The sequence below is a fragment of the Arachis ipaensis genome, chromosome B7 (assembly GCF_059453495.1).
Source record: "Arachis ipaensis isolate K30076 ecotype BB chromosome B7, ASM5945349v1, whole genome shotgun sequence".
In the NCBI taxonomy this organism is placed as follows: domain Eukaryota; kingdom Viridiplantae; phylum Streptophyta; class Magnoliopsida; order Fabales; family Fabaceae; genus Arachis; species Arachis ipaensis.
This window is the reverse complement of record NC_142442.1, coordinates 29,401,075-29,425,030: the sequence shown is the minus strand read 5'-3', so window position 1 is coordinate 29,425,030 and position 23,956 is coordinate 29,401,075. Positions and strand designations below refer to the sequence as shown.

Here is a 23,956-nt window from a genome sequence, read left to right as displayed (position 1 = left end):
TTGCTAAATTAGAAGTATTTTGTTCAGAGTTCCCTGTCTGTTGCTGAGTGGATGATGGAAAAGGTTTACTATTGTTAAACCTATATCTTCCACCATTATTAAAGCCTTGTTGAGGCTTTTGTTGATCCTTCCATGAGAGATTTGGGTGATTTCTCCATGAGGGATTATAGGTGTTTCCATATGGTTCACCCATGTAATTCACCTCTGCTATTGCAGGGTTTTCAGGATCATAGGCCTCTTCTTCAGAAGGCGCCTTTCGAGTACTGTTGGATGCAGCTTGCATTCCATTCAGACTCTGAGAAATCATATTGACTTGCTGAGTCAATATTTTATTCTGAGCCAATATGGCATTCAGAGTATCAATTTCAAGAACTCCCTTCTTCTGAGGCGTCCCATTACTCACAGGATTCCTCTCAGAAGTGTACATGAACTGGTTATTAGCAACCATGTCAATGAGTTCTTGAGCTTCTGCAGGTGTTTTCTTTAGGAGAATGGATCCACCTGCAGAAGTATCCAATGACATCTTTGATAGCTCAGATAAACCATCATAGAATATATCCAAGATGGTCCATTCTGAAAGCATGTCAGAAGGACACTTTTTGGTCAGTTGCTTGTATCTCTCCCAAGCTTCATAGAGGGATTCACCTTCTTTCTGTCTGAAGGTTTGAACATCCACTCTAAGCTTGCTCAGCTTTTGAGGAGGAAAGAACTTGGCTAAGAAAGCCGTGACCAGCTTATCCCAAGAGTTCAGGCTATCTTTGGGTTGAGAGTCCAACCACACTCTAGCTCTGTCTCTTACAGCAAAAGAGAAAAGCATGAGCCTGTAGACTTCAGGATCTACTCCATTAGTCTTAACAGTATCACAGATCTGCAAAAATTCAGTTAAGAACTGAAAAGGATCTTCAGATGGAAGTCCATGGAACTTGCAGTTCTGCTGCATTAGAGAAACTAATTGAGGTTTCAGCTCAAAATTGTTTGCTCCAATGGTGGGGATGGAGATGCTTCTTCCATGTAAATTGGAATTAGGTGCAGTAAAGTCACCAAGCATCCTCCTTGCATTATTATTATTTTTGGCTGCCATCTCCTCTTCTTGTTCGAAAATTCCTGACAGGTGCTTGCTGGATTGTTGTAATTTAGCTTCTCTTAGTTTCCTCTTCAGAGTCCTTTTAGGTTCTGGATTTGCTTCAACAAAAATATTCTTGTCCTTGCTCCTACTCATATGAAAAAGAAGGGAACAGAGAAATAATAATAATAGGGATCTTTTTTGCCCAGGTATAAAGGTTCTCTTATGTGAGTAGAAGAAAAGAAGAAGAGAAAATCTAAACTCAGAGAAAGAGAAAGTTCGGATTTTTGGTGAGTGAGAGAGAGATGTTAGTAGATGAATAAATAAACAGAAGGAGATGAGAGAGAAGGATTTTCGAAAATTATTTTTGAAAAATGGTTAGTGATTTTCGAAAATTAAAAGAAGAAATAAATTAAAATTGAATTTTGAAACAATTAGTTAATTAAAAAGAATTTTTGAAAAAAAAGGGAGATATTTTCGAAAATTAGAGAGAGAAGGTTAGTTAGGTAGTTTTAAAAAAGATAAGAAATAAACAAAAAGTTAGTTAGTTAGTTGAAACAATTTTGAAAATCAATTTTGAAAAGATAAGAAGATGAGAAGTTAGAAAGGATATTTTAAAATCAAATTTTTGAAAAAGATATGATTTTGAAAAAGATAAGATAAAAAGATATTTTTGAAAAGATATGATTGAAATTAGTTTTGAAAAAGATTTGATTTTTAAAATCACAATTAATGACTTGATTTACAAGAAATCACAAGATATGATTCTAGAACTTAAAGTTTGAATCTTTCTTTCTTAACAAGTAAGTAACAAACTTGAAATTTTTGAATCAAAACATTAATTGATGATGTTATTTTCGAAAATTATGTGGTAAAGATAAGAAAAATATTTTTGAAAAATATTTTTATAATTTTCGAAAATAAATAAGAAAAATGAAAAAGATTTGATTTTTGAAAAAGATTTTGAAAAAGATAAGATTTTTAAATTGAAAATTTGATTTGACTCATAAAAACAACTAGATTTTAAAAATTTTTAAAAAAGTCAAATCTAATTTTCGAAATTTTAAGAGAGAAAAAGGGGAAGATATTTTTTTTTATTTTTGAATTTTTAATGATGAGAGAGAAAAACATGAAAAATGATGCAATGCATGAAAGTTATGGATCAAAGCAAGAAATGCATGCAAGAATGCTATGAATGTCAAGATGAACACCAAGAACACTTTGAAGATCATGATGAACATCAAGAACATATTTTTGAAAAATTTTCAATGCAAAGAGAACATGCAAGACACCAAACTTAGAAATCTTTAATGCTTAGACACTAAGATTTCAAGAATGCATATGAAAAACACCATACAACACAAAACAATATAATATGAAGATCAATCAAGAAGGTTTTATCAAGAACAACTTGAAGATCATGAAGAACACTATGAATGCATGAATTTTCAAAAAATGCAAAGAATTTTTTTTAGAAAAAATGCAATTGACACCAAACTTGAAATTGACTCAAGACTCAAACAAGAAACACAAAATATTTTTTTTATTTTTATAATTTTATGATTTTTTTGGATTTTTCGAAAATTAATTTGAAAAAGAAAAATAAGGATTCCAAAATTTTTAAAATGAATTCCAGGAATCTTTGTACTCTTAGTCTAAAGCTCCAATCTGAGAGTTAGGCATGGCTTAATAGCCAGCCAAGCTTTAGCATGTAACATCAAAACATACTGCTCATTACTTATCAAATTAACTTGCCTCTATGCTGATGGTTGGAAGCCCCTATCCAAAAGAATTAGACATGGCTTTACAGCCAGCCAGGCTCCAACATTTTTCATGAAACTCTAGAATTCATTCTTAAAAATTCTGAAATAATTTTCGAAAACAAAGGCAAAATTTTTGAAAGATTTTTTTGAAAAATTTTTGAAAATAAAACAAAAAGAAAATTACCTAATCTGAGCAACAAGATGAACCGTCAGTTGTCCAAACTCGAACAATCCCCGGCAACGGCGCCAAAAACTTGGTGCACGAAATTGTGATCTCAGGCAACGGCGTCAAAAACTCTGTACGCACGTCTTAATAAATTGTTTTTCATTCACAACTTCGATACAACTAACCAGCAAGTGCACTGGGTCGTCCAAGTAATAAACCTTACGTGAGTAAGGGTCGATCCCACGGAGATTGTTGGTATGAAGCAAGCTATGGTCAACTTGTAAATCTCAGTCAGGCGGATATAAAATAGTTATGGAGTTTTCGAAAATAAATATTAAATAGATAGAAAATAAAGATAGAAATACTTATGTATATCATTGGTGAGAATTTCAGATAAATGTATGGAGATGCGTTCGTTCCTCTGAACCTCTGCTTTCCTGCTGTCTTCATCCAGTCAGTCTTACTCCTTTCCATGGCTGGCTTTTATGTAAGGACATCACCATTATCAATGGTTACTTTTCATCCTCTCTGGAATATGGTCTTATGCGCTGTCACTGCATGGCTAATCATCTGGAGGCATCACCGTGGTCAATGGCTGCATCCTATCCTCTTGTGAAAATGGTCCAAATGCTCTATCACAGCACGGCTAATCATCTGAGGTTCTCGATCAAACTGGAATAGGATTCACCCTCCTTTTGCGTCTGTCACTATGCCCAGAACTCGCGAGTTTGAAGTTCGTCACAGTCATTCAATCCCTGAATCCTACTCGGAATACCACAGACAAGTTTTAGACTTTCCGGATTCTCATGAATGCTGCCATCAATCTAGCTTATACCACGAAGATTCTGATTAAGAGATCCAAGAGATAATCATTCAATCTAAGGTAGAACGGAAGTGGTTGTCAGGCACGCGTTCATAGGGAATGATGATGATTGTCACGTTCATCACATTCATGTTGAAGTGCGAATGAATATCTTAGAAGCGGAATAAGTTGAATTGAATAGAGAAACAGTAGTACTTTGCATTAATTCATGAGGAACAGCAGAGCTCCACACCTTAATCTAGGAGTGTAGAAACTCAACCGTTGAAAATACATAAGTGATGAAGGTCCAGGCATGACCGAGAGGCCAGCCCCATGATCTAAGAACTAAACGTCCCAAGATGTCTAATACAATAGTAAAAAGTCCTATTTATACTAAATTAGTTACTAGGGTTTACAGAGATAAGTAATTGATGCATAAATCCAATTTCGGGGCCCACTTGGTGTGTGCTTAGGCTGAGCTTGAAGTTTCCACGTGGAGAGGTCATTCTTGGAGTTGAACGCCAGTTTGTAACGTATTTCTGGCGTTTAACTCTGGCTTGTGACGTGTTTCTGGCGTTTAACTCCAGACTGCAGCGTAGAACTGGCGTTTAACGCCCATTTATGTCGTCTAAACTCGGCCAAAGTATGGACTATTATATATTGCTGGAAAGCCCTGGATGTCTACTTTCTAACGCAATTAGAAGTGCGCCATTTTGAGTTATGTAGCTCCAGAAAATCCACTTTGAGTGCAGGGAGGTCAGAATCCAACAGCATCAGCAGTCCTTCTTCAACCTCTGAATCTGATTTTTGCTCAAGTCCCTCAATTTCAGCCAGAAAATACCTGAAATCACAGAAAAACATACAAACTCATAGTAAAGTCCAAAAATGTTAATTTAACATAAAAACTAATGAAAACATCCCTAAAAGTAACTAGATCCTACTAAAAACATACTAAAAACAATGCCAAAAAGCGTATAAATTTTCCGCTCATCAGGCGTTCAGTGGCAGAAAGCCTGCATGGTTGGGCGTTGAACGCCCACTGAGGGGTTCCTCACTGGCGTTCAGCACCAGAAAGCCTGGGTGTGTGGGTGTTGAACGCCCGCCAGTGCTCCCTGGCTGGCGTTCAACGCCAACTCTGCTGCCAGGATGGGCGTTGAACGCCCTTTGAGGGGTTCCTCACTGGCGTTCAGTGCTAGGCTTGCTACTAGATTGGGCGTTGAACGCCTAGTGATATGTCCTTCACTGGCATTCAATGCCACCCCATTCTCCTCAGATTCGGCCTCTACCTCCATGGTTATGGCCTTGTACTCTTCTCTAGGATTAACCTCAGTATTACTTGGAAGAGTTTCAGGAGGAGTCTTAGGGATCCTCTTGCTCAGTTGACCAACTTGTACCTCCAAGTTTCTAACGGAGGACCTTGTTTCATTCATGAAACTATGAGTGGTCTTAGAGTGGTTGGAAACCAGAGTTAATAAGTCAGAAAGGCTCTGCTTAGAGGTTTCCATATTCCCTTGAGAAGATGGGAATGGTGGTCTGTTGTTGACCCTATTCTGGTTCCTTCCACCTTGATTGTTATTGAAACCTTGTTGAGGTTTCTGTTGATCCTTCCATGAAATGTTAGGATGGTTCCTCCACGAAGGATTGTAGGTGTTTCCATAGGATTTTTCCATGTAATTCACCTCCTCCATAGTGGGTTGATCAGGATCATAAGCTTCTTCTTCAGAAGAAGCTTCCTGAGTATTGCCAGTTGGAGCTTACATTCCCGTCAGATGCTGGGAGATCATACTGACTTGCTGAGTCAAGATCTTATTCTGAGCCAATATGGTATTCAGAGTTTCAATTTCATGAACTCCTTTCTTCTAAGAAATTCCATGGTTTACAGGATTTCTCTCAGAGGTGTACATGAATTGGTTTTTAGCAACCATCTCAATGAGTTCTCTAGTTTCTGCAGGTGTTTTCTTCAAGTGGAGTGATCCACCTGCAGAGCTATCCAATGAAATTTTGGATATCTCAGACAAGCCATCATAGGACACGCCTATGATGGACCATTCTGAGAGCATGTCAGGAGGACATCTCCTGATCAGTTGCTTGTATCTTTCCCAAGCTTCATAGAGGGATTCACCTTCTCTTTGTTTGAAGGTTTGAACTTTCACTCTAATTTTGTTCATCCTTTGAGGGGGAAAGAACTTAGCCAGAAAAGCATTAACCAGTTTTTCCCAAGAGTCAAGACTCTCTCTTGGTTGGGCATCTAAACATATCTTAGCTCTGTCTCTTACAGCAAAGGGAAAGAGCATCAGCTTGTAGACTTCAAGATCTACTCCATTAGTCTTTACAGTATCACAGATCTATAGGAATTCAGCTAAAAACTTATGTCGATCTTCCAATGGAAGTCCATAAAACTTGTAGTTCTACTGCAGAAGAGAGACTAACTGAGGCTTAAGCTTAAAATTGTTAGCTCCAATGGCAGGTACAGAGATGCTTCTGCCATAAAAGTCAGAGGTAGGCATGGTGAAGTCACCAAGAACCTTTCTGGCTTCCTCTTGAGGTTCGGCCATAGCTCCTTTTTCTTGTTAAAACTTTCTGAAAGGTATCTTCCAGAGTGTTGTGCTCTAGCTTGATGTAGACGCCTCCTTAGAGTCTTCTGAGGTTCAGGATCAGGAGTCAAGATGGGTTCTTTATCCCTGTTCCTGGTCATAAACAAGAAAGGAAAAGAAAGAAAAGAAGAAAGCTTTTTGTGCCACTTGGACCAAAGAGCTTCTGGTGAGATGTGAAGAAAAAAGAGAGAAATAAAGTGAAGAGGGAAGATGAGAAGGAAGAATAGAGAGGGGGAGTAATTTGAATAATTAGAAGTGAGAAGAGAAGAAGTATAAATAAATAAGATAAATAAGAATTAAAATATTTTTTTGTTTTTATTTTATTTAATAATTAAGTTCGAAAATTAAGTTAATTGATTTAAAAAGAAATTGAAAATTAGTTAATGATTTTCGGAAATAGAAGAGAGAGAAGAGGAGTGGAATTTTCGAAAATTAAGAGAGAAGAGTTAGTTAAGAAGTTTTCAAAAAGAAGAGAGAGAAGTGGTTAAGAAAATATTTGAATTTAAAATAAGATAAGAGATAAAATAAGAGAAGATTTGAAATTGAAATTTGAAATTAGAAAAACATAAGATAAGAAATCAAAAAGTTTTGAAAAGAGTTGATTTTAAATTTGAAGTTAGAAAAGATAAGATAAGAAACAAAAAAGATTTGAAAAAGATTTTGAAAAGATAAGATTTTGAAATTTGATTTTGAAAAAGATATGATTTTTAAAATTTTGAAATTTGAAAAAGATAAGATTTTGAAAAAGATAAGATTTTTAATTTTGAAAAGATTTGATTTTTAAAATTTTGAAAACTAAGATAAGATAAGATAAAAATTTAAAATTGAAATATGAATTTTTAATGTTAATTTTCAAAAATTAAGCAAAAAATAAAAATAGAAAAGATATTTTTTATTTTTGAATTTAATGATGAAAGAGAAAAACACACAAAAGACACAAGACTTAAAATTTTTAGATCTAATGCTCCTTATTTTCGAAAATTTTGGAGGGTAACACAAAGGAACACCAAACTTAAAAATTTTAAGATCAAAACACAAAAAAAGACTTAAGAACACTTTAAAGACTAACAAGAACACTAAGAACAAGACTAAAAAACTTAAAGAATACAAGAACATAAAAGGAACATTGTTCCGGGGGGTTACCTGAAACTGAAGGTCGATCTCGGGGGAGATTTTTTGGTGTGGTCGGAGCAGTTGTGTCCGACTTGCCGGATCTTGAGGTGCTGCTGATTCTTAGTCACCGGAGGGTGGTGGTACCTGCAAGAGACTCTGATGCTTAAGTTAGCACGGGCTTTAAGCAAGTTTTTTGTAGAATTAGAGTATGTGTTATACCTGGGTGCTCCAGTGTATTTATAGTAGTGTTTGACGATCTTCCTTTGAGATAAGTTTGTTATCTTATCTTATCTTTTGTGAGTAAGATCATATCTTTGGCCAACCGCCTTCTAGTAGTCGGTGGTCCTTTCATTCTGGGCCTCCTTGGGCCTCTACGGTGATCTTCCGAGCTCTTTGTGAAGAGTTCGTTGTAATGGGCCAACCTTTAAAGAGGTCGATCCTTTGTTTTCATGCAACTCAGACCTTATAGCTCAGTCCAGGGTATGAACAGTGCCCCTGCTTGAGCTTCGATCTTTCCCCGAGGTTGTGCTTCCGAGCTTCGACCTCTTTAGGGAAGTCGTGTTCAAGCATCTGTTCGGTTGTGTCCGGTCTGCTCCCTCTTGTGCGAGTTTTGCGTCTTTAAATGTTATTCCAAAATGCGAAGCATTTTTGCGTTTGCTTCTTTATTGCTGCGTTTTGTTCTTCGAGGAGGTTTCCTCTTTGGGAATGCGCACGCGCTTTTAATTCCTATTGATTGGGCTTTTATTCTATTTTGCCATTCCATTCCCTCGCTTTATTTTGAAATTGAAAAGTCTTAGACCTTGGTTTTCAGTTTCTTGCTTTCATTTGTTTCATTTGCCCAGTGAAGAGAGGCTTCCTTTCGTTTGTCCTTTGATTGTCCCAGCATTCCAAAATCATTCCTTTCTTGGATTTTTGGAGTTTCCATTTTCTTTTAGTGAAGATTTGTTCGTGGCTTGCTGCTTGCTCGCTTATCTTCTTCCGCAGGTTGGTGCTTTTTCTTCACACCTTTTTTGTTTTATGCGTTTTATTTGTCGCCCTCCTTTGCGCTTTACTCTTGCATGCTCTCTTTATGTACAAAGTTTTGAAAAATTTTGAAGCTTTCCTGGCGACTCTTGTGTGCCTTTGTTTCTTGATAGTTACAATATTTTTTATCTTGCTGTTTATGTGGAGAGATGTTAGTATCTAGGTTTCTGTTTGCCTCCTTGTATTTTCTTTTATTTGAGAGGGTTAAGGTTCTGGCTTTTGTGTCGTTTTCCTTTTCTGCATCCTGCTCTGTTGTTGCCTCTAAAGGGTGCCCCTGGGCTTTTGGTATTGATTCGTTGCTCTTTGTGAGACCTGGGGTTCCCTTTCGTTTATCGTACCTGATGTTTGTTGGTTATTTCTTCCTATTCTGTTGCTATCCGAGTTGTTTGGTAGTGACCCCTTTTTTGTTTTCTTGTTGTAGGTGTAGTTGCTATATGTCTTCCCGTAAGAATATTGTCGAGATGTCCACCAAAGTCTCTGCTGGTATGGCCGATTGCTTAGATTTGATAGTTCTGATGTGTGTTACTGTGGCCGATCCGGAGTACTGTGAGAGGCTTAGGAGGTTCCATAGGGTGTGTATTAATAGGGAGGACGAGAAGAATTACAAACTATTGTCGCCTAATCCTGAGGAAAGGGTTAGTTTCCCTCCCTCAGCTCGGGGAGAACGTCCTTTCTTCTATGCCTATGACTACTTCCTTAGCCAGCTAGGTATTAGCCTTCCTTTTACTGCCTTTGAAACCGAACTCCTGTGGACTTGTAATGTGGCCCGATCACAGCTTCATCCGAACTCTTGGGCTTTCATAAAGATTTTTCAGTTATTGTGCCAAGAGCTGGGTGTCCGACCTACAATATCCCTTTTTCTTTACCTGTTCATGTTGACAAAACCTGGGGTGGCCAAGAAGAAAGCTTCTTGGATTTCCTTCTGAGCTACCCAGGGGAAGAAAGTGTTTTTGATGTTTGACGACTCTTTTCGGGACTTTAAAAACTACTATTTTAAAGTCCGGGCTGTTAAGAATGCTTGCCCTTTCTTTTTGGATGAAAATGATGAACCTACTTTTCCTTTATGGTGGCAAAAAGAACCCATAGCCCCTAAGTACTTTTGGGAAAGTTTAGATGAGGTAGAACAGGCCTTTGTGGGTGTTTTAGAGGAGCATTAGGGAGAACCTCCTCATCTGGATACGAAGAGATTTTTAGGAGATCCTTCCCTCCTTCGTGCTGAGCTAGGTAGCATTCGACCTCTTTCTTTACAAATAGTTTTCTTCTATTGTTTGTGAATTTATCCTTTTCCGACTGTGTAATTATTTTCCTGGCTTCTTTTTTCAGAGATGGTTAAATCATCAGACTCTATGAAGTCTTTTCGGAAGGCCAAGAAGGCGGTGGCTGCCCAAAATCTGTCAAATAAGACGTTGGGGGAGGGGTCTTCGGCACAGCTACCTCCGAAGAAGTCGTCGGCTGAGTCTCAGGGTCCAAGGAAGATTATCCCGACCCCGAGAGTTTGGACAGTTCCGTCTAACCCATCTCAGATGACCTCTGGTGCTGCCTTCTCTCCTACTGCTGCTGGTCCCCCTCCCAAGAAGCAAAAGACTGTTGGGACTTTTAACCTTGATGACAAAAAATTTGATGGTGTGGCCTTTGCCATGGAATTGATTGCTCCTCATGGCAAAGTCCCTCTGGATGACGTTTCGATCCTTCACTACCTTGATTTCATAACGAGCAATAGTATTCGAATGGCCAATCTTGGTGCGATATTATCCCGAGTTATCCGGGAGTCTTCGGTTCGTGCTACCAGAGCCTTTATGGAGGATGATAAGTCTGAATATGATAGGATTAAGGCTTTAAAAGACAATCTGGATGCCAAAGTGACTGAATTGGAGTTTGATTTTGAGAAGGAGAAGTCTCGAGCTACTGTAGTAGAGGCGGCTGCAAATCTGGCCGAGGAGACAGCTAAAAAGTACAAGGAGAGTTATACCCGCACATATGGCGAGCTCCTGGAGACTAGGGAGAGACTTTAGTCTGCTCAGGACGATTATGCCGAGCTTCAAGGTCATATGGTGAGTAGTATGACCGAGATGTATTAAAATCTAAAAGCCCAAGTCCGGGTTCTTGCTCCCGAGCTCGACCTCTCCTTGTTCAGTCGGATAATGTGGTGGAGGATGGCAACATCGTGCCTGCCCCAGATGATGAAGATGAAGGTCCTCTCCTGGTGCCTCCAGCCAAGGATTCTGCAACTTCAGCTTCTACAGCCCCTTCAACTGAGGTGGTCCCTTCTGAGCCTGGCCTAGAGATCCTGACTGGTTCAGACGGGGTTGTTGGAGCCGTCCCTATCTCGACGATCCCACCTTCGCCTCAGGGTGCTGCTATTGATGTGACTTTGGATCCTTTATGATTCCTTATTATATCTCTGTTTTGATTATGTATTTAGTATAGTCCGACCTATGGACTTTGTTGAACTTGTTAGTTTTTTGTAAGTTCCTGTGGGTGACTCTTGGACACTTAGTTGCTTCCTAGCAACTTTTATTTCAACAAAAACTTTAAATTCTTGGGCTGCCGTTTAGGCAGCCTTTGAGTCTTTACTGCTTTAATTTATGTTGAATGATGCATTGACTTTGCTTGTGTTGCTATGCTTTGTATTTGGAGGTTGTTTTTCAACCTTTGTTTGGAGGAGGTTGCTCTTCAACCTTTATATAGGTGTTTTGGGTATCCTTGGTTTGAAACTCCTTGAGGTGGGGTTTGCCTTGGTTTCCCTTGCGATGGCTACCTCCTTTCTTTAGTCAGCTATATTGTCTTTGCAACTTGTCGTCTGGGCTTCTTAGTCGAATTTCAAACAACTTCTTTGGGTATAAAGAACCCTCTTAGTTTGTTTGGACGACCTTCTTAGCCTTGTTTTGGGATTATCCTTTCTGAGTAGTATCTCTTTTCAGGAGTTTTGTACCCTTTTAGCTGGGCTTTTCGACCTTTGGACTTATACTTATTCTCTTTTTTCGAGGTCTTATTTGTCTTTTTGGGTCACCTCCTTGTGGTGTCGATCTGTATGCCTTTGCTATCCGGGCTTTTTTGTCGTATTCCAACAACTTTTTACGTAGTGTCCCGATGGGGAACCTTTTCTTTATAGTTTGTTTGGATGACGTTTTAGCTCCGTTTCGAGGTCATGCTCTTGCTTTAGGTAAAATCCTTTTTTGGGCTTGTACCTTTTTTGCTGAACATTTCGGGCCTTGGTTTATTAACCTTTTTTTTTGCCTTTGTGAGATGTTTTTGTCCCTTTTCAGTGATCCTTTCATTAGTCCGACCAAGGTAGTCAAAATCGCATGTAAACTCGTGGAAACGCACGATTATATGCTTCTACTTCATCTTTCCGTTGCGCTTCTGCTTCTCGTCCAGAACTAGGTTGCTCCCTGTGAAATCACCGTTGAAGATCGCAGAGTCACCGAAATCGTCGCTTCTGCTGCATGGTTGCGTTTCAGGTTGAAGAAGTTCTTTTTCTTGGCCTTGAGCCCCTGATTGCAGCCCAACCCAACCCAATAGCCCAATAGAAGACCATGGAAGAGGAGCCCTAGCAGAGTAACAGTCTCTAATCTCTTAATCTCCCTTACTTTTACAGTTTATCTCCAATTCTCTATCGCCAAAATTTTAAATTTTCACCTCTCTGAACTCTGAAGTCTCAATCTCTGACTCTGTCTCTCTTTTCCTCTGAAATTTAAATTTTGCACGACCGAAAACCCCAATTTGGAGCATCGCCGACTTGCCGTGAGATTTTCTGCTGGTGTTATCGACTCAAACTGGTGGTGGTTGGACTGCGTGAGGCCGTGAGCATCACTTTGTGATTGCAACTTGCGAGACTCTCTAGCTCTTCCTCTCTATCTCTGGGTCTTGCTGCTAGTTCATCAGGTAAGTTAAGAGTTAAGACCTCTTTAATCTTTATCCTCTTCAATCTTATTTTAATTAGGAAAAAAAGGTAAATGATATAGAGGCATAGGGATAGAGTTGATTACAAGGTATGGTAGTGTCAAACATTTGTTCAAGAGCTTTAACCAATTCATGGTAGCCATCATGAACTTAAAGATTGAGTTTAATCTCTGAGCATCCTGTCTTAATTTATTATGCCCAATAATGTTTAACATAAAATGTATTAAGATAGTAGTTCTCAAATTATGAATAATAATTATCTTGATTCTTGACACTTTAATTAAGCTAACTAGCTAAGTGTTCCTCTTCTATATATATGAGTTTAATTACCTTGAGACTTGAGTGACTTTATTAGAAATTCAGAAAAAACTGTAGTAGAATCTGTAAATAACATGGACTTCTCTATTCAAAGAAAAAGAAGCTGTAATTGGCGGCGTCTGCATCAATATATTATCCCTTTATCTGAAACCATTAATCTTCTTTAGCAAACCTTATAAGCTTTCCTAAAAGGTAGATGTAACAAATATGATATATAGAAGAAGCATATCACTTCCTCACTCTAGTAAGATAATTGAACGCTACTTCTGTGGTTCTATGTCAATATATTGCAAAATTTCATCCTAATTTGTGTTAAAAGTACAAGCAATGTACCTAACTAATTTGACTAATTAGGCCAATTTTTGTGTTTCCTAAAAAAGATTGAAAAGAAAGTAACTGCCATTAGGAATCTGACTTACATGCTACATGATTGTAAAATTATATGGACATATATTATATTATAGGAAACATCACCTACCAACCAACCAATAATAGGAATGTCCATTTTCAATTCAAGGAATTTATAGCTACCAATTTCACACCAAAGAATTCTGCATAATTAAAGACATTACTCTTTAAAGTAATATCAGGTAAGTGAAATGTCAGGAGTCACAAATTTAGTTAGGGACCATAACTTTCACAGCATTGGTTCAGTGCATTATAGAGGACAAGACAAAGAACTTTGCATATCTCAACTCTCAACCAACTCAATCTATTAACCTATTTTTGATAAGATTTGTTAACCATTAATTAATCTTGTTTACTGTCCTGTACTTTTGAATTTCTTATCTCTCTTATTTTGGTGTATATATGTTTGTATAAATAAGGGACATTAGATTATGTGCCTGTTGTATAATAATTAACCATATAGATAAATCTTTAAATTTGATTTGATTCAGGATTTTAAATTCATCAACCATTAGCACATACATATTTTACAATTGGTTGAATTAGATATCCAAGTGATGCTTATATAATATTTGTTCTTTATCAGATAAAATAAACTATAACAATAATTAAATAAGTGCTGAGTTATAAAATTCTAGCACGATTAAACCTTTGGCCTTATGTTGATTTACCTCAAGATCTGAGGCATGTATGTGGTGGTGTTCTCACTTGAATAAACCCTGACAAGAACAAGATAGCTGGCCTTATTACTTTTCACAACTCAGAAGCCTTGTTGTGTTATTATTGTGCTTCCATTCCAACTAATGCATTTTAATTAATTGCTTATACCAATTACCAAGTTGCTGAATTGTAATGTGTTTGATCTTCAATTCTTCACCATAAGCAACTATGACAGTACTAATAGTTGTGCAGCAATAAGCACTACTACACTATATTGGTGTGGGGTTTGTATGCAATAATATTTATTGAAAAAGGCTATCTATCTATGTATCTATATAACATATAAAATTAAATTGTATGTGTACATTCATTATTTGAGCTTTATGATTTTATTGCAATAATATTTATTTCATGCATGTTATAACTATCTATATCTTAATGTCTTCATTATTTGTCACCTATATTATCCCAATAATTTTATGACTATTTATATCTCTGAATTGTTGTTGTGGACTTGTGTCATTGAATATAATTCTTGAATTTTTGTTATGCTAGTATTTTTTGTTTAAATTGGATTGTTAAATTTTTGTTGTTGAACTTAGATGGTTGTACTTGAAATTGAACACAATTCTATAATTTTTGTTAAATTGTTGAATTTTTTCTATGATATTGAATTGATTCATTGAATATTCATTGTTTTTATTTTTTTCTGAACAAGAATGGCATCGACTCAAGCTAATGCAAGTGAAAATCCGACTAACATTCCAGCTTCTCAGTCAGGAAGTACAGCTGGAATCGCTAATAAAAGAAAAGTTTCTAAGAATACTTTTGGAAGTAGAACTGATGTAGGATGGGAGCACGGGATATCTATTGGAGAAGATGGAAAGAAAATACAATGTAATACTGTCATAAAGTTTTTTCAGGAGGAGTTTATAGATTGAAACACCACTTAGCAGGAACTCAAAAAGATGTTGGGGTGTGTACAGCTGTTAGTGATAAAGTTAAGAAGCAAATGTGGGATGTTGTAAGTGGGTTGTAAGTGAATTTGATGAAAAAATCAAGCATGGATGGGGCAAGCCCAGGGAAAGCTACTAAAGAAGTTGACACTACCGGTGAAAAAAGAAAAGGAAAAGAACTAGATGGCAACATATTCAAGAAAACACGCATTAGTACTCAAACAACAATCAACAATATATTTAAGAAGAATTCGAGAGAGGAAGTATGTTTAGAAATTGGTGCTTTTTTCTACAACAATGGCATCCCCTTTAATGTTTCAAGGAGCGAGGAATACAGTAGAATATTTGAGAAAGCTATAAGATATGGACAAGGATTCAAGCCACCATCCTACCATGAATTAAGGGTGCCTCTTTTGAAGAAACACGTGGAGCTTGTTCAACAATCACTAGAGGAACATAGAGCATATTGGAAGCAGGTTGGTTGCACAATAATGACTGATGGTTGGACAGATAAGAGAAGACGGACCATCCTAAATTTTTTGGTTAATAGTCTTAAAGGGACTGTTTTTCTAAAATCTATTGATGCCTCTCATATTACTAAGACAGCTGATAAAATCTTTAAAATGATAGATGATGTGGTTGAAGAGGTTGGTGAAGAAAATGTCATCCAAGTTGTTTTGGACGCCTTGTGCAGCACATTGCATTGATTTAATGTTAGAAGACTTGGAAAAAAAAGTAACACTTCACAAGGACACAATTTACAAAGGTAGAAAGATTACTACTTACATATATGCTAGAACTGCTCTTATTGCACTACTACACATCCACACTAAGGGGAAAGATTTGGTGAGACCGGGTATGACCCGTTTTGCAACTTCTTACCTTACTTTGGGATGTCTCAAATTTTCAATGACAACAAAGGTTCCTTAATAAGAATGTTTCTTTCTGATCAATGGACTTCTAGTAAATTTGCAAAGACAAAAGATGGAAAGATAATTGCAAGTGTGGTGTTAGATAAGGTGTTTTGGAAAGAAGTGGTAATTTACTTGAGGGCTGTCTACCCTCTTCTTCATGTGCTTTGTATGGTGGATTCAGAAGAAAAGCCGGCAATGGGATTTATTTATGAAGAAATGACAAGTGCAAAGGAGAAAATACGAGATGCATTTCAAGGAGTTGAGACAAAGTAAAGTGTCTAATTATTTTATTTTTTAATTATTTTATTTTTTTAATTAATGCAATTCTGAAAATATTGTTTATTTTGTAAATAATTTATTAATTTTTTTATGTTTTAGTTATATACCTATTTGGGATATTATTGATGCAAGATGGGGCAACCAACTTCATAGGCCATTGCATGCTGCAGGCTATTATTTGAATCCTCAAATTCATTATAGCTCTGGTTTTAAAATTGCTTATGAGCTTAAGAAGTAGTTTTATGCTTATATAGAAAGGATGACAGGAAATCCAGATTTAATCACTAAGATGGATGTTCAACTTGAAGATTTTAAGACTCGAAAAGTATTTTTTGGTAGTAAAGTAGCTCAAAATGCAATTTATACTAAAACTCCAGCTCAATGGTGGGATTCTTATGGAGATCAGCATCCAGAGCTCCAACAATTTGCAATTCGTGTCTTGAATTTGACATGTAGTTCATCTGGATGTGAACATAATTGGAGCGCTTTTGAGATGGTTAGTAATTAAATATAAGTTGCATTTTACTTTTATAAATTTGGTTGTTAATTCTTCAATTCTATCTTGTTGTTTGACTAATATTTTTTATCTACTTTTGAAAGGTTCATATAAAAAGGAGAAACCGTTTAAAAGATAAAACCATGAATGATGTTGTGTTTGTGATGACAAACTCAAGATTAGCAAAGAAAAAACAAACTAGAAGAAGTCTTGATTATGACTATAGTCTTGATGAGTTGGACGCTGATGAACAGTGGATTGTTGCCGACGAAGATGGAGAAGAAGAAGATTTAGATGCTCTAATTTCAGATCCTGATTTAAATGATGAAGCAAGTGGTAATAGAGTTGTTGGTGCCTCTAAGGATCCTTTGACAATTCCTTATCTTGATGATGATGAGTTTGAAGAACTTCTCCAAGGACCTCTTCCTCCTGCTCCTGATAATGATGAAGATGGTAATGCAGAAGTTTGTGAAACTCGTGAAGATTTTATGACTGATGAAGAATAAAATGATTATTAAATAACTTGTTTAGATTTTAGTTAATTAGTTGTTTATTCTAGTAGTTTGGTTGGTTTATTTGCTACTTGAATTTATTTTAGTGTCGTATGAACTTGTGAGTTGTGAATTTGTGTTGAATTGTGACTTTTGACTTGTTATGGTATATATATATTAGTTATAATTCTATGGATAATTTAGTTTATTTGAGATTTATTTTACTTTCTGTAAAATTAGTTTTTGCTGTTAAATTTTCTAAATTTTTATAATTTACGAGTCATATTTACGTTCCGTCTTACGATTCAACGAATTACGATTTTGAGTTAGCTTAACGAGTCGAGGTAAAAACTACGAGTTCACTACCTTGAGTCCGACTTCTCTATCGGGCTTTATTAATTTATTTTTAGTTAGACCTTGTCAGGTCACTTTTTCTGGGTTACTTTTTATAACTTCTTGTATTATCTTGCTTCTATCACTTCACCTTGCCGACCTCTTTTAATCGGGCGATAAATTTTGCGCTTTATGAGCTTAGATTAATGCGTCTTGGTAGAAAACTTTTTAGAAAATTGATAAATTTCATTCAAATAATACTGAGATAAAAACATAAATAAAAGTGTGTACATGAGAGTGCTTACCCTTCTAGGTCGGGCAGTGTTTTAGATCTCGGCCTGGCGCCTCATTAAAAAACCTTTTTAGGAAAAAGAGTGCACCTTGACCTAAGATCTTTTACTATTTTCTAGCTATATTACCTTCTTAGGTTATAGGCATGCCATGACCTTGGTAGCTCTCGCCCTTCGAGGTCGGACACCTTATAGTAGCCTTTTCATAGTACCCTTGTAACTCGGTATGGCCCTTTCTAGTTAGCTGCTAGCTTCCTTTCTCCTGACCGAACTGCTCTGATATCATTTCGGATTAAGATGAGATCGTTGGTGGCAAAGCTTTGGTGGATTACCTTCTGATTATACCTTAGAGCCATTCGACACTTTAGGGCTGCCTCTCTGATCCGAACTCTTTCTCGGACTTCTGGAAGTAGATTGACCTCTTTCCTTTGAGCTTGGAAGTTGGTGTCTTCATTGTAGAGGATCATTCTAGGGGATCCTTCTTCTACTTCCACGGGAATTATTGTGTCCATTCCATAAGCAAGTTGGAATGGTGATTCTCTGGTGGTTGAGTGTGGTGTTGTCCGGTATGCCCATAGGAATGGTGATTCGGCCCAAGCTCCCTTGGCGTCCTGTAGTCTCCGTTTTAACCCAGCCAGTATGACTTTGTTGGTGGCTTCCGCCTGTCCACTGGCTTATGGGTGCTCTACGGAGGTGAACTGGTGCTTGATTTTTAAATCGGCTACCAGATTTCTGAAGCCCGTGTCGGTGAACTGAGTGCCATTGTCAGTGGTAATGGAGTATGGGACCCAAACCTTGTGACAATATTCCTGTACAAGAATTTCCGACTTCTTTGGGCGGTGGCAGTGGCTAAAGGTTCAGCCTCAATTCATTTTGTAAAATAGTCTATTCCTACAATTAGGAACTTGACTTGCCCTGATCCCTGAGGGAAAGGTCCGAGGAGGTCGAGCCTCCACTTTGCGAATGACCAGGGTGAAGTGACACAAATGAGTTCATCGGGTGGTGCGATGTGAAAGTTGGCGTGCTTCTGACATGGAGGGCATGTTTTGACGGACTCTGTTGCTTCCTTTTGCAAGGTCGGCCAGTAAAAACCAGCTCGGAGTACTTTTTTGGAAAGAGCTCGCGCCCCGAGGTGGTTGCCGCACATGCCACTGTGGACTTCCTCAAGAACTTCCCTCGTAGCGGAGGTCGGGACGCATTTTAGGAGGGGTGTACAGATTCCTCTCCTATATAGGATGTCATGCACTATGGTGTAGTACTGCGCTTCTCGTACTAGCCTTTTTGCCTCCTTTTTGTCTGCGGGAAGTGTTTTAGACCTGAGATAGCTGACTATGGGAGTCATCCACCCTTGGTCCTAGTCTGATATGCTTAGGACCTTTTTTTCTTCCGAGGTTGATGGATTTTGTAGTGTTTCTTGGATGAGGCTTCTATTGTTGCCCCCAGGTTTGGTGCTGGCTAGTTTCAAAAGTGCATCGGCTCAGGGATTTTGTTCCCGAGGTATATGTTGGATCTCATATCCCATAAATTTTCCGAGTTGTTCTTTGGTCTTGTCTAGGTATTTCTTCATGGTGGGATCCTTAGCCTGGTAGCTCCCTTCTATTTACAAGGTGACTACCTGTGAGTCGCTGAAAATGGTAAGCTTTTGAGCGCCGACCTCCCTAGCCAGCTTCAAACCTGCAAGTAGGGCTTCGTACTTGGCTTGGTTATTTGAGGCGGGAAACTCAAACTTTAAGGAGAGCTCAAGTTGAGTTCCTTGATTACTTTCTAGGATTACTCCGGCTCCACTTCTAGCTTTGTTTGATGAACCGTCAACGTAGAGGTTCCAGCCAGCGGGGGCGTCTGGGGTATCGGTGTATTATGCAATGAAGTCGGCCAGATATTGGGACTTGATGGCTGTTCGAGCTTCATACTTGAGATCGAACTCGAACAACTCGACTGCCCATTGTAGAATTCTTCCAGCTAAGTTTGTTTTCTTTATAATGCTTTTTATAGGTTGATTGGTCCATACTCTGATAGTGTGAGCTTGAAAGTATGGCCGGAGTCATCGAGAAATGAGTATAAGGGCGTAGGCAAACTTTTCTATCTTTTGATAGTTTAGTTCAGCCCCTTGTAGAGCCTTACTGATGAAGTAGATGGGGTGTTGCCCATTTTCGTCTTCTCTGACTAATGCTGAAGCTATTGCCTGACTTCCTATGGTGAGGTATACGATTAGTTCTTCACCTTCCCTGGGTCGGGTTAGGATGGGTGGTCGCCCCAGGAATGTCTTGAAGTCTTGGAAGGCTTTTTCACATTCTGGGGTCCATTCGAACCTCTTTCCTTTCCTTAGTGTTGCGTAGAAAGGGAGAGATCTTAATGCCGAGCCAGCTAGGAATCTGGACAGAACCGCTAGTCTTTCGTTGAGCTGCTGGACCTCCTTAACACAGGTCGGGCTTTTCATGCTAAGTATGGCCTGGAATTTATCCGAGTTTGCTTCAATCCCCCTTTGAGTGAGCATGAAGCCCAGGAGTTTGCCAATTTCTACTGCGAAGGTACACTTTGTGGGGTTAAGTCTCATCCCATGCTTTCTTATGGTGTTGAACACTTCAGTGAGGTCGGATAACAACGTTTCCTCTCTTTGTATCTTTACTAGTATGTCGTCTATATAAACCTCCATCAGCTTTCCGATGTGATTGGCGAACACTTTGTTCATCAATCTTTAATATGTATCCCCTGCGTTCTTAAGTCCGAAGGGCATGACTACGTAGTAGTAGTTTGCTCTTGGGGTTAGGAATGAGGTTTTCTCCGCGGTCCAAAAGATTAGACATGGCTTCACAGCCAGCCAGACTTCAACAAATCATCATGAAACTCTAGAATTCATTCTTAAAAACTCTGAATAACAGAATAGAAATACATATTTTATTTTATTTTATTTTTTTGAAATTTTCGAAAAATAAAATATAAAAAGCTTAAACATAAAATAAAATTACCTAATCTGAGCAACAAGATGAACCGTCAGTTGTCCAAACTCGAACAAACCCCGGCAATGGCGCCATAAATTTGGTGCACAAAATTGTGATCATCAATGGCGCCAACAGCTTGGTATGCACAATTGTAATCTCAACTCTTTGTCACAACTCCGCACAACTAACCAGCAAGTGCACTGGGTCGTCCAAGTAATAAACCTTACGTGAGTAAGGGTCGATCCCATGAAGATTGTCGGCTTGAAGCAAGCTATGGTCATCTTGTAAATCTCAGTCAGGCGAATTCAAATGGTTATGGAGAATTGATAATTAAAAGATGAATAAAACATAAAATAAGATAGAGATACTTATGTAATTCATTGATAGGAATTTCAGATAAGCGTTTGGAGATGCTTTGTTCCTTCTGAACGTCTGCTTTCCTATTGCCTTCATCCAATCATTCATACTCTTTTCCATGGCAAGCTTTATGTTGGGTTTCACCGTTGTCAATGGCTACCTCCCGTCCTCTCAGTGAAAATGGCCAAATGCGTTGTCACCGCACGGCTAATCATCTGTCGGTTCTCGATCATGTTGGAATAGGATCCATTGATCCTTTTGCGTCTGTCACTACGCCCAACACTCGCGAGTTTGAAGCTCGTCACGGTCATCCCTTCCCAGATCCTACTCGGAATACCACAGACAAGGTTTAGACTTTCCGGATCTCAAGAATGACCGCCAATAATTCTAGCTTATACCACGAAGGTTCTAATCTTAGATTAGAAACCCAAGAGATATGCACTCAATCGAAGGTAGAACGGAGGTGGTTGTCAGGCACGCGTTCATAAGGGAGGATGATGATGAGTGTCACGGATCATCACATCCATCAGGTTCAAGTACGAATGAATATCTTAGAAAAGAATAAGCGTGAATTGAATAGTAAAACAATAGTACTTTGCATTGATTCATGAGGAACAGCAGAGCTCCACACCTTAATCTATGGGGTGTAGAAACTCCACCGTTGAAAATACAAAAGTGATAATGGTGTTCATTGGCTTCGGCCCCAGAGGGGGAACCAGAAGAACCAAGATGATCCGAAGATGAACATACAATAGCAAAAGATCCTATTTATAGAGAACCAGTAGCCTAGGGTTTACAGAAATAAGTAATTAATGCAGAAATCTTCTTCCGGGCCCACTTGGTGTGTGCTTGGGCTGAGCGTTGAAGCGTTCATATGTAGAGACTTTTCTTGGAGTTAAACGCCAGCTTTTGTGCCAGTTTGGGCGTTTAACTCCAGCTTTTATGCCAGTTCTGGCGTTTTGACACCAGAATTTTTATGCTGACTTGGAACGCCAGTTTGGGCCATCAAATCTCGGGCAAAGTATAGACTATTATATATTACTAAAAATCCCAGGATGTCTACTTTCCAACGCAATTGAGAGCGTGCCAATTGAGCTTCTGTATCTCCAGAAAATTTACTTTGAGTGCAGGGAGGTCAGAATCCAACAGCATCTGCAGTCCTTTTTCAGCCTCTGAATCAGATTTTTGCTCAGGTCCCTCAATTTCAGTCAGAAAATACCTGAAATCATAGAAAAACACACAAACTCATATTAAAGTCTAGAAATGTGATTTTTGTTTAAAAAATAATAAAAACTAACTAAAACATACTAAAAACTACCTAAAAACAGTGCCAAAAAGTGTATAAATTATCCGCTCATCACAACACCAAACTTAAATTGTTGCTTGACCCCAAGCAACTGAAAACAAAGTAGGATAAAAAAAGAGAATATACAATAAATTCCGAAAACATCTATGAAGATCAGTCTTAATTAGATGAGCGGGGCTATTAGCTTTTTGCTTCTGAATAGTTTTGGCATCTCACTTTATCCTTTGAAGTTCAGAATGATTGGCTTCTATAGGAACTTAGAATTCAGATAGTGTTATTGATTCTCCTAGTTCAGTATGTTGATTCTTGAACACAGTTACTTTATGAGTCTTGGCCGTGACCCTAAGCATTTTGTTTTCCAGTATTACCACCGGATACATAAATGCCATAGACACGTAACTGGGTGAACCTTTTTAGATTATGACTCAGCTTTGCTAGAGTCCCCAATTAGAGGTGTCCAGAGCTCTTAAGCACACTCTTTTTGCTTTGGACCACGACTTTAACCGCTCAGTCTCAAGCCTTTCACTTGACACCTTCACACCACAAGCACATGGTTAGGGACAGCTTGGTTTAGCCGCTTAGGCCAGGATTTTATTCCTGTGGGCCCTCCTATCCACTGATGCTCAAAGCCTTGGATCCTTTTTATTTTACCCTTGCCTTTTGGTTTAAAGGGTTATTGACTTTTTCTGCTTGCTTTTTCTTTTTCTTTCTTTTTCTTTCGTCATTTTTTTTTTCGCAAGCTTTTCACTGCTTTTTCTTGCTTCAAGAATCAATTTTTATGATTTTTCAGATTATCAATAACATTTCTCTTTTTTTATCATTCTTTCAAGAGCCAACAATTTTAACATTCATGAACAACAAATTCAAAAATATGCACTGTTCAAGCATTCATTCAGAAAAATAAAAAGTATTGCCACCACATCAAAATAATTAATCTGTTTTAAAATTAGAAATTCATGTACTTCTTTTTCTTTTTGCAATTAAAAACACTTTTTTATTTAAGAGAGGTGAAGGATTCATAAGTCATTCATAGCTTTAAGGCATGGACTCTAAGACACTAATGATCATGTAGTAAAGACACAAACATAGATATAACATAAAGCACAATTTTTGAAAAACAGAAAAATAAGAACAAGGAGATTAAAGAACGGGTCCACCTTAGTGATGGCGGCTTGTTCTTCCTCTTGAAGATCTTATGGAGTGCTTGAGCTCCTCAATGTCTCTTCCTTGCCTTTGTTGCTCCTCCCTCATGACTCTTTGGTCTTCTCTAATTTCATGGAGGAGGATGGAATGCTCTTAGTGCTCCACCCTTAGTTGTCCCATGTTGGAACTTAATTCTCCTAGGGATGTGTTGATTTGCTCCCAATAATTTTGTGGAGAAAAATGCATCCTTTGAAGCATCTCAGGGATTTCATGATGAGGAATTTCCTCATGCTCTTGTCCATGAGTGGGCTTTCTTGTTTGCTCCATCCTTTTCTTAGTGATGGGCTTGTCCTCATCAATGAGGATATCTCCCTCTATGTCAATTCCAGCTGAATTGCAGAGGTGACAAATGAGATGAGGGAAGGCTAATCTTGCCAAAGTAGAGGACTTGTCTGCTACCTTGTAGAGTTCTAGGGATATAACCTCATGAACTTCTACTTTCTCTCCAATCATGATGCTATGGATCATGATAGCCCGGTTTATAGTAACTTCAGACCGGTTGCTAGTGGGAATGATTGAGCGTTGGATGAACTCCAACCATCCCCTAGCCACGGGCTTGAGGTCATGCCTTCTTAGTTG

At 38.1% G+C, this 23,956-nt stretch overlaps 1 protein-coding gene, 1 non-coding gene and 1 pseudogene across 2 annotated transcripts; all 3 read left to right on the top strand.

The window, feature by feature from the left end:
* The first annotated feature begins 577 nt into the window (after positions 1-577).
* LOC148550699 (small nucleolar RNA R71) lies at positions 578-685 on the top strand. The gene has a single exon (XR_015893139.1). It is a non-coding gene; the product is annotated as a small nucleolar RNA R71 (small nucleolar RNA).
* Positions 686-14,532: 13,847 nt separating this feature from the next.
* LOC107606963 (uncharacterized) lies at positions 14,533-15,956 on the top strand (annotated as a pseudogene).
* Positions 15,957-16,061: 105 nt separating this feature from the next.
* LOC110262371 (uncharacterized) lies at positions 16,062-16,964 on the top strand. The gene is made up of 2 exons (XM_021107546.2): positions 16,062-16,458; positions 16,563-16,964. The coding sequence occupies exons 1-2, from the start codon at positions 16,222-16,224 to the stop codon at positions 16,962-16,964; spliced, it is 639 nt and encodes a 212-aa protein (XP_020963205.2). The 5' UTR covers positions 16,062-16,221.
* The last annotated feature ends 6,992 nt before the right edge of the window (positions 16,965-23,956 follow it).